This window comes from Corapipo altera, unplaced genomic scaffold, assembly GCF_003945725.1.
Source record: "Corapipo altera isolate COAL_440 unplaced genomic scaffold, ASM394572v1 200, whole genome shotgun sequence".
NCBI classification, from domain to species: domain Eukaryota; kingdom Metazoa; phylum Chordata; class Aves; order Passeriformes; family Pipridae; genus Corapipo; species Corapipo altera.
Window position 1 is genome coordinate 1182754 of NW_020884992.1, and position 10463 is coordinate 1193216.

The 10463-nt window shown below is 60.4% G+C and overlaps 1 protein-coding gene across 1 annotated transcript in view; it reads left to right on the forward strand.

Annotated features, from left to right (window-relative positions):
- Positions 1-10463, forward strand: part of SRCIN1 (SRC kinase signaling inhibitor 1) — a 43136-nt gene that overhangs the window by 9361 nt on the left and 23312 nt on the right. Inside the window, exon 3 of the mRNA XM_027666360.1 lies at positions 7827-7850. Coding sequence (XP_027522161.1) covers positions 7827-7850 — 24 coding nt within the window. The remainder of the gene's footprint in view (positions 1-7826; positions 7851-10463) is intronic.

Sequence of the window (10463 nt, forward strand, 5' to 3'; positions counted from 1 at the left end):
CGGGGCCGAACGGGGCCGAACGGGGCCGAACGGGGCCGGGAGGAGCCGGGAGGGGCCGAGCGGCGCTGCGGACCCCGCGGCGCTCACCTGCCGCAGGTACCGGGCGGGCGGAGCGGGATGGAGCGGGTGTATCCCCCCCCCCCCCCCGGGTCAGATTCTTCCCCCCGAGCTCCCCTTCCCCGGCTCTCCTGGTGTGGTTCCTACCCATCCCGCTACGCCCCTCCCCAGAATTCCCGGTCGCCACCTGGAGATGCTGGTTGCCCTCTCCCCCACCCCGGCACCGACGTGTCCTTGTGCTGGCAGCGGGGCTCGGCCCCAGAGAGGGGATTGTGCCCCCCTCCCCTCAACCCCCCCTTTCCTCCAGCCCTTCTTTTCCCTCCAGTCCCCCCCTTTCCCTCCAGCCCCTTCCTTTCCCTCCAAGCCCCCTTTCCCTCCAGTTCCCCCCTTTCCCTCCAGTCCCCCCCTTTCCCTCCAGTGCCCCCCTTTCCCTCCAGCCCCTTCCTTTCCCTCCAGCCCCTCCTTTCCCTCCAGCTTCCCCCCCTTTCCCCTTTCCTGGGTGTTCCCCCCATTCCCAGACTGGCAGCAGGAGGGGGTGGCAGTTTGTGGGTGCCATCGTCCCTGTGTGTCCCTTTGGTGCAGCACCTGGGGGGGTCTCACCGTGCCCCCTCTCCATGTGCACATGGGGGCTGTGCAAAGCCCCCGGTGGTGCCCACGCCGGGTCCCAGGGCAGCTCTGCGTTGTCACCCGTGTCCCTGTGCCCCCTCAGGGGACACGAATCCCCTCTGCCCCTCCCGGGCAGTGGAGAGGGGCAGATGGTGGCCTGGGCACGCAGCATCCCTGTGCCCTGCGGGGGTTTGTCCTGCCTCCAGCTCGCCTGGCTGAGCATCCTCCCCACGTGGCATCTCCCAGCCCCACGGGGACCCCCAGGTGGGTGCCCAAAGCCAGACCCCTGCGAGGGGAGGAACAGTTTGACCCTCACCTCGCTCCAGCCCCCTGAGGGGTGTCAGAGCCACGTGGAGAGGTGCCCATGGCCTCGGCATGGGATTGGCATCGCCTGGTCCTCGTGGGGTACCCGGCACGGGCGGGTTTGGGGGTCCCTGTGTCCCTGGGTTTGGGGGTCCACCTTTGCAGAGAGAGTGGGGCCGGTGGCCTGTGAGCGCTGCCCGAGGCGACCCCAGGTGTGGTGGGAGAGGGAAGGGGGGTCCTCCCGTGTGGTTCCTGAAGTGTCATGTTGGTCTCCGGAGGTGGAGAGTGGCGGGAAGGGCTGTAATGGTGGAGCAGAGCGTGCGTGGCTGTCGGGAGTAACACGAGCGTGTGTGTGTGTCCCTGGGACTGCAGCCGGAGCTGTCCCTATCGATTCCCTGATTTTGCTTTACTGGGAGAAATTCCTGGCTGATTAAAAGAGACCTGGCCCGTGGTTTGGCTGGGAAGGGGGGAGCTGGGGTCGTGTAAAGCTCTGTGGGTCGCCCCACTTCTCCTCGGTTGTTGGTTTTTTTTTAATGGAACCGGGTCTTGAAGTCCCAGAGAAGTGGGTAAAAAATACGCTGGTGACAGTGATGGCAGCCCCAGGAAGGGCAGGAATGAGCCCATGGAATAGTCCGGCAGGGAGATGCCTGGTGGATGCCCACCAGGGATTGGAGGTGGGATGCACCTGGAGCGCTCCTCCTGGCACGGCCACGCTCCCGGTGCTCCCCCTTCCTCACCGCGGTTCCTCCCTGGAAGGGCCGCGCGTATCCCTGCTCTCCGGCACACGCGGGCAAGGTGAACGCGTCCGCCCATCCCTGCCCCGAAGTTTCCCGCTGTTCCCAACCCCGATCCAATCTCCTTCTCTGCCCGTGGCCTCGGGGGTCCTTGCGAGACGGGTCCTTGCGCCGGTGTGGCGGCGCTGGGCTGGCGCGGAGCGGGCTGAGGGGAGGGAACGCCAAAGCCCTGCAGCAGCAGCAGCAGCAGCAGCAGCAGCAGCGGCAGCTCCGCCGTCCCTGCGGCTCCTCCAGCCCCGCTCCGGCGGCACCGGCAGCGTCGGGAGGGGAGCGAGGAAGAGCAGGTCGGTCTCCATCAGCCGCGTGTCGGGGTCCTGCCCCCCTCCCCAGCTTTGCTGCTGGCTGGGCAGGGGGTGGGTGGGCAGCGGTACCCCCGGGACCCTGCGGCGGGAGGCGGGGGGGCCGCGGCTGCCGTCACCCCCCCGAGGGCATGGCTGCGGTGCTGGCGACCCCGCCGAGAATCCGACCCTCGTCCCTTGGGTTTCTCGGGGGTTTACCTACAGGGATGAGCTTCCCCGGGTTTGGGGGCGCCCTGATGGAAGGGGGGAGGTCACCCCGAGGCTACTGGGGGTCGGAGCGCGGTGCTGCCGGTGCCGTGCGCGGCGGGGAGCGGAGCGGTGCTCGCTGCCTGCTCGCTGCCTGCTCGCTGCCGGGTTTACCTTGCGCGTCCCTATTGTGTTGGTCCACCTACGCCGTGCCGTTGCCATGGCTACTCTGCCATCTGATCTGCCCAACTTCTACCCGCTCTCCCTGCTTTCCCCCAAAACCTTTGGCCCGGGAGCAGGATGGAAGGTGGAGGACACCTTGACCCCTGCGGGGAGCTCCTGTTGGCGCAGGGGCCGGGTAGAGGTGGAACAGAGACACACACACACCCCCTCCTCTCCCCTGCCGAGCGGGCCGGGGGTGTGCTGGGCACCAAACCTGGTCCCCAGGGCACCTGCAGCACCGGAGAGGTCCCTGACCTTGGACGTGGAGGCTGCAGAAGGGAGGTTCTGGAGCCCAGGCAGGCAGTGGCGTGGCTGCTCCTCAGAGCGTGTCCTGATGCATTGCTCCGAGCAGACATTGCAGATCTGCTTATCAGGAAAGGAGGGGGCTTGAGGGACAGCAGGGGATGCAAATCCACTGATGGCCAGAGGTGTTTGGGCTCTGGTGTCACCTGGGCTGCCCCAGAGACACCACGCTCTAGGTCAAGGCTGTAATTAGTGCTGAAGAGCTGCTGCTCTTGGAGGAGGAGGAGGAGGGTGAGTGGGCAGCTGGAGGGTCCTGGAGGGAAAGTTTGAGCCGTGCAGGTGGGACAAGGGTCCCGTTGAGTCACTGTGACACTGGCTGTGGCATCTCTGGTGACACTGTGGTGGCCATCAGAGCCTTTGTGGGCTTGGGGTAGCAAACCCCAAGGCTCTGCCTAAAGGTGCCGGTGCCTGAAAGGGGAGCAGCAAAACGAGCGCCTTGGTGCCCTTCTCATGGAGGGCTCTGGTTTGGGTGACCCACCGAGCCTCCTTAGGAGCCCAGGTGTGATGGGAACGAGCCCCAGCCCTCCTGCATCCTGTCTTGTCTCCGCTGGCCTCTCTGCTGCTCAGGTTTGAGAGATCCTTGCAATGATTGTGAGACCCCAGGTGACAATATCTGCAGCACTTGCTCCCCGCTCTGCCTGGTCACTGTTTGCATTCAACTCTCTCTTGTCACTTGGCCATTTCCACTTTAATTCAGTTTCTCTTGTGCTGAAAAGCATTAAAAAAAAAAAAACTTTAATAAGGAGAAACAGATTAAACTCGCTTCGCAGTTATTTTTCAAGGAGATTTTTGTTTGTCAAGATGTCGTGCCTGAGGGGGGGACTCAATCAGGAACTGGAACTCCTGGAAATGAGTTAATTAAAAAGCCGATGAAGCTGCCTCTGTCCTCCCTTGTGGGAGAGCTGGGGCTGCTGCTGCTGCCCATTTTAGAGGGACACTTGGTCCTGCCTTGTTAATCACTAACAGGTTTGTGTTTTATTTGCTAACCAAGGGAAATCCACCTTGGTCAGGGCAGTGACCTGCTTGGATTTCATTTACCTCCTGTCTCCTCCTGGGACAACCACAAAGACTGGTTTATTTTGAACTTAACTCCGGTGTGTCCTTGATCACATCCCTCCAGCTCTGCTTTTCCTCTCTGCAGCCTCTGTGTGTGTGTGTGTTCACCCCTCCAACCATCCCTCTGTGGGTTCAGGGCAGCATCTCCACCCCCTCCTTGCTCTTACACGTGTGTTCCAGCTCCTGTGCACACACGTCTGTGCTCTGGGAGGGGGGGCCTGGTCCTGTTTAGTCCATCATTTTTGCAGCATCATGGACATGACTTTCATTGTAATTATAATCTCAGCCTTTGTAATTCTCCCTACCTTCTGCAGAGCCCTGCTGCAAGGAGCCTCCTGCTTTATTGCTTGTAACAAGGCTGTCGCTTCAAATCCTCCCTCGGACCATTATCTCCCTTTGATGCTTTTGAAGAGCCAGCGATATGTTAATTCTACCTTGGCCCTCTCCTCTTGCCTTTCTCTTTGTACAAATCCAACCCTTGCCAGCCTGGCTGGCTGCCTGGGGGGGGGGGGGGGGGGGGGGGGGCTGGGCACTGTGCTGGGGGGGGTGGCTGTCCCTGCTCTGCCCCTGGATTTTGGGATGTGGCTTCATTTAAGACCATTCCTGTGCTGTCTTGGTGTCCATGCCCGGAGCGGGACACCCGTGCTGGGGGTGCTGGGGGTGCTGGGGGTCCAACCTCGTTGCTCTGGGGGGTTTGGGATGGGTGGAGGCTGAGCTGGGCAGTGTGCCCGAGTGGCAGCAGTGCCTGTGGGGACAGATGGAGCCCACAAAGGTCTGCGTGGTGGTGTCCAGGGCCCGCTTGGCGCTGGCAGACAGCGCCAGATTGTCAGCCCTGCACGGCCCTGCCACCCAGCAGGGCACGGGCAGGGCAGGCAGCGTGTCCCTGTCCCCCCACTGCTGCTCAGGGGTCCCAGAGAAAGGGCTTTTCCAGGGCTGGATCCAGGGACCTGGGAGAGGGGGGCTGCTCTGGGTCACGCTCTCCAGCCCGAATCGCTTCCAGAACATTCTGGATCCCCTCCCATGGCACTTGGGGTTCAGACAAGCTCGTGATGTGATGGGGAACTGGTTGTGTGCGGTGGGGGTGTAATTTATGGGCTTTGTGATAAGCTTGTCCAGTCATCCTAAAATAATAAATAAAATACACACCCGGGGCTGGCAGGAGATAGGATCAGTAATATCAGGGCTGAGGAAAATTACTGAGGCTCTTCAAGAGCAAAACGAAGAGCAGGGAGAGGAAAAAGAAAAGTTGCAGAGAGGAAAAAGTCAGGGGCGTCATCTCCTGCCACAGACTGGGTTGGGGTCCTTTTGGGGACTGGGCCAAACTGGTTTGACCACAGCTCTTCCCAGTGATGCTGAAACATCTGATCTGTGGGAAGGGCCCGTTGCAGCCATTCAGAGCACGGAGGAGTTGAGAGGGGGTGGGCACCTGAGCACCCCCCAGGTGTGAAGGCAGAATTTGGGGAGCAGGTCCTGGGTGTACTGGTGCAGGGAGGAGGGGAGAGCCAGCTGCTGGAGGCTGCTGAAGGGAAGGGGGTGGAGGGTTTGCTCCTGCCCGTTGGAAATCAGGTGTGGTTTGTCTCGGCTCCCTCAGACTTTCCTGGGAGGCGACAATATCCCAGCCTGGGGTGGGGAGTCGGGGTGAGGCTGATGAGCAGGAGCAGAGTTACAGAACTGCCTTGTGCAGCTTCCCTGGAGACATTCCCAGTGAATGTCAGAGCCTTCAGGGGCTGATGCAATCCTGCTCAGCACCCAGACAGCTCCAGCTGAGCGGGAGGTGCCCAGGGTTGGTGCTTTGGGCTGGCACGTGGCAGTGCTGGATTTTGGGCTTTGCCCCCGTGCGTTGCTGGGTGGGCACTGGTGCTGCCAGCCTGCCTTGTGCCCAGAGTCGCTTGCCATGCACCCAGCACCCCTTTCCTTGTACCCAGCACCCCTTTCCCTTCACCCAACACCCTTTACCTTCACCAAATACCCCTTTCCCTGTACCCAGCACCTCTTTCCCTTCACCCAGTACCCCTTTCCCTTCACCCAGCACCCCTTTTCCTGCACCCAGCACCCCTTTCCCTGCATCCAGCACCCCTTTCCCCATACCCAGCACCCCCTTCCCTTCACCCAGCACCCTTTCCCTTCACCAAACACCCCTTTCCCTGTACCCAGCACCCCTTTCCCTGCACACAGCACCCCTTTCCCTGTTCCCAGCACCCTCCCCCTGGAGCTGAGGCCGTGGAGCTGCTGGTGTCAGTGGCTCTGTGCAGTGGGTGTCTTTGTTACTCCCAAAATCCACTCTGAGGCTGTTTCTCGCTTTCCAGGGAGTGTTTTGGAAAAGCTTGGCGTGCCCAGGGATAGGCTGGGATCCTGCTGGTTGTTATCTAATAGTGCCTGGTAATCAGGGCTCGGAAGTTCTATTCCTGGTCCTGCCTCTGAGTCACGGTGTGCCCTTGGAAAAGACCTTTGTGCCTCGAGGCTTGTCTGCCTGAGAACGCTGCACTCGTTGGGCTCAGATCACTTTTCAGAGCAGTTTTGGTTTGGTGGAGGCTGAACTTGGGTTGGGACTGCAGATGTTGTGTGGAATGTTAATGCCAGCAGAGCCTTGAATTGGAATCAGAGCGTCCTGCTGAGGGTTGGGATGAGTCTAACAAGTGAATTTGTGTTTATACACATCGACTGGGCCTCCGCTTACCTTGTCAGCAGAAGGGGGAAATCAGCAGCAAGTGAAGGGAAGGAGGCAGCAAATCTGCCAGTGGGTTGGGAAAGTCCTTGGATAAATACCCTGTGATGGTCTGATGTCACTGCAGCTTCTCCCTGAGCGTTGTGGTGGGAGACTCCTTGGCAGCACATTGCAGGGACTGGGGGGGACTGGTGGGGACTGGGAGCTTGGTGCAGGAGCCTGGTTTAGATTTAAAATAACAATTAAAGAAATCATCCTCTGAGGAGCAGGTTTGCAGGCACAGTGATTGTGGTGGAGAGAGAAATGCTGTCTAGAAACTGGGGTGGGGGTGAGAGGGGAGAACAGAGCAGGCAAGAACTTGGATCCCAATGAAAGACTGTTGGGACAAAAGCTGCCCTGTACCTGTTTCTCCCACCCCACCCATCAGCTGCACATCCCCTTCCCAGTGAGGTGGATCCCACCCCTGGTCACTGGATCCCCCTTCCCTCCTGCTGGAGATGGGACAGGGCTTGGAGCAACCTGGGATGGTGGAAGGTGTCCCTGCCCATGGCAGGGGGGTGGGACTGGATGAGCTTTAAGAGCTTTAAGATCCCTCCCAACCCAACCCATCCCACAATTCTGTGCCTTGCTGGGCTCCTGCAGCCCCAGCCTGGCTGTGCCCTCCCGGGGCTGCCCTGGGAGGGGGTCCCGAGTCTCTGTGGGTGTCACAGGAAGCAGAGCATCCCCAGAGAGTCCCAGTGGTGATGCCCAGTGGGTGGCTGTGGAGAGGGGAGCTGCCAGCTCTCCAGCTCACTGGGCTGTGAGCGGTGCCAGCTCCCGTCACCGGCGGCAGCACATCGGTCTGACACCGGTGAAAACACCACGGGGGGAGCAAAGGGTGGTGGTGGAGGGGGGAGGGATTGGAAGATCCCTTTCAAAATGAACATTATCCTGACTTCCAGCACTGCAGCAGCCCGACCAGCACGTGCCAGGATGGTGGTGTGGGCACAGCAGTGGCTCCAGCAGCGATGCTGGGCTGTCGTCCCGCTCCCCGCTTCGCTCTGCCGGGGTTGCTCTGCACCCCAGCCTGCACTGACCCCCAGGAACCCCCCACCCCTCCCTGCCTGCATGATCCTGCTCCCCCCTCAGCATGAACCCTCCGCCAACCCCTCGGGAGGGACAGAAACCAGAGCAGGTTGTTTTAACCGTGGCAGTTTTAAACTCAGCGGTTCTCAGAGGGAAAACGAAAGTCAAAGCAGAATCTTAATGGTATTTTTTTTGTGTGTGTGTGTGTGTGTGTTTTCTTTCGTTCTGTTGTTTTATTTTTTTTGTTTTGTTTTGTTTTTTGTTTGTTAGCAACCCAACTACTGGAGCTTTAAGGTCAGTATTTCTGATTTTTCATGCTTCTGTTTGAAATGCACGTGCTCGGCCACCCTCGTCCCATTGCTGTGCCCGTGGAGGGAGGTGGGAGCTGGGGGTGTCTTTTTTTGTGGAGGATTCCCAGGCCAAAGGAGTTTGTGGAGGATTCCTGGGCCAAAGGAGTTTGTGGAGGATTCCTGAGCCAAAGGAGTTTGTTGAGGATTTCTGGGCCAAAGGAATTTGTTGAGGATTCCCAGGCCAAAGAAGTTTGTGGAGGATTCCCAGGCCAAAGAAGTTTGTGGAGGATTCCCAGGCCAAAGGAGTTTGTTCCCAGCTCAGCAGTGGTTCAAGCTCGTGAGAAGGATTTATGGTTTTGGGCTGAGTTGTGCAGATACAAACCTGGTCTCTGAGCAGGATGAGTCTGTGGCCTGCCCTCATTCTCAGGGCACACCCCACAGTCCAATCCTGCTGCTTTGGAGTTATTCCATTGCAGCACAGACCTGAATTCTGGGAAAAGGACAGAAAAAAGCGTGTTTTGGGTGGGGTGGGAAGCCTACCTGTGGAGCTCCATCCTGGTGGCTGCTCCCAGGCAGAGATACGAGGGTTGCTCTGGTTTCCAGCCTCTTCCTCCTCCTCTCCTTCCTCCTCCTCCTCGAGCTGTGGAGTTGAGCTTGTCCCTCCCAGCTCCTGCCGAGCTCTGGGACCTGCCACCCTTCCCATCACACCGTGTCCCCTTCACTCCCCTCCACCTGGCTGATGCCCAGCACCTCTCCCCTCTCCCAAGCCCCTCATCCCCCAGAAATCCCACCTGATCCCACGCTGGCGGGCGCCTGGGAATCTCGGGAATTTCGGGACGGGAGATGCTGCGCCAGCACTTCTCAGGATTGATGGAGAGGGAGGAGGAACGAGCCCGGCGAGCTCGCGTTCCGCCTTGGGGGATCTCTGGGGCAGGAAACAAAGTTGTTTGGCTCGGCTGGAGGTGTCCGGGAGGGGAAGGGGCATCCCTGTCCCCACCCTCTGCGCTGCCCCTCGGGCTGCAGGGAGGAACGGGGGGGAAGAATTCCTGCTTTTTTGCTTTTATTGCACCGGGATCTCCGTGCCCACCTCTCCCGGGCTGCACAGAGAGGGTGCGGTGCTGCTGTCGGGAGCCTCCTGGCAGCTCCCAGGGGCTGTCCCTGCCCGCTGGCTCCTGCCAGCACCTCGCGAACAGTCGGGCCATTGTGTGCGGGGTGAACTACGCATGTCCCCGCAGCGCCCCTGCCTCCCTCCCCTCCTTCTCCTCCTCTTCCTCCTCCTCCTCCTCCTCCTCCTCCTCCTCCTCCTCCTCCTCCTCCTCCTCGCCCAGGGATGCTGTGGCAACGCTTCAAGGTCGCCCGTGCTGCGGGGTGACCTTGGCGTTGTTGTCCCCCGGGTGGGTTTTGCTCTCCCCGTGGACAATCCAGGGGCTCCCTGGGAGTCGGGAAAGGCGGAATGTGGGCACTTGTCCCGAGTTTTTCGTTCTTGGAGTGTTTGAAGCGTAAAAAAAAAACGGGTGTGGGGGGTGTGAGCAGCAGCTCCCTGGATGTTCAGCTGTCTGGGTTCTCACAGCCACGTGGCTCCCGGGGGCATTCCTGGGGCTGGGAGTGGGGGAAAGGCACAAAATCCTCGGGTTTTATATTTTTTACCGTTTTTTTGTGACTTAGAAATGAAACTTGCACGAGGTTTAGGGGTCCCCCACCCCGCAAGGTTCCTCCTCAGCAGCAGCCGGGGGGTTGCAGCCACGGGGATGTGTTTTCTCTGATCACATATTTTTCCACCCAACACTGGGAGTGCTTTGGTTGCACCGGGAGCATCTTCCCGGCTCTCCCTGGGCTGTGGGAATGTGTTATGGGTTAAATCCCCCTCCTCTTCCCAGCCCCAGCTGCCTGACCCCGCTACCAAGTGGGGCATGAGGCAGAGGCAGCTGGGGATGGCTTGTCAGGGGCAGAGCCCTGCGGGGAGGCTGATCCCAGCAGGCAGGTGCCGGGGGCTTCCTCGAGGCCACCGCAGCCTCCTGTGTCCCCTGGGGCCTCCTGTGGCTGCAGGCTCGGCCTCCCACCCCCCAAAATCAAACTTTCATGACCCTTTGGGGTCCCTGGCTGTGTCCAGCTGCCAGGCTCTGCTGCTGGGGGCTCAGAGCCAGCCCTCCTCCATCCCTTGGCCCCAGAGGGGGGGCTGCAGCTGGCAGGGGGTGGAGGGGATGGGATGGTGGGAAGGGCTGTGCTGGATTCCCAGGGACACGCAGGGATGTGGCACGTTGCTGCTGCTGCTGTCCCCCCTCCCTGGCACCTCCCCCTGCCTGGGGATAGGTGGTGGCAGGTGCTGGCTGAGCTTTGAGGGTCTCCCAGCCTAGGATTTGGGGAAGGGGGTCCCTGCACTGCTGTGTTTGTGAGTCACAGATCCTCCTGTGTGTTGGTGGCAGAGCTGTTGTTGCAGAGAAGGGTCCAGGACATCCCACTGTCCCCGGGCATTCCATCCCACGCACCCCCTCGTGCCCACAGATCCCATCCCAGCCTCTACCACTCTCCCTCCTCCTGCCCCAGCACATCCCTGGCATTCCTGCCCTCACTTCCAGCCTGAGCCAGCCCCACTCAGCTCCCTGCTGTCCCCTCCCGA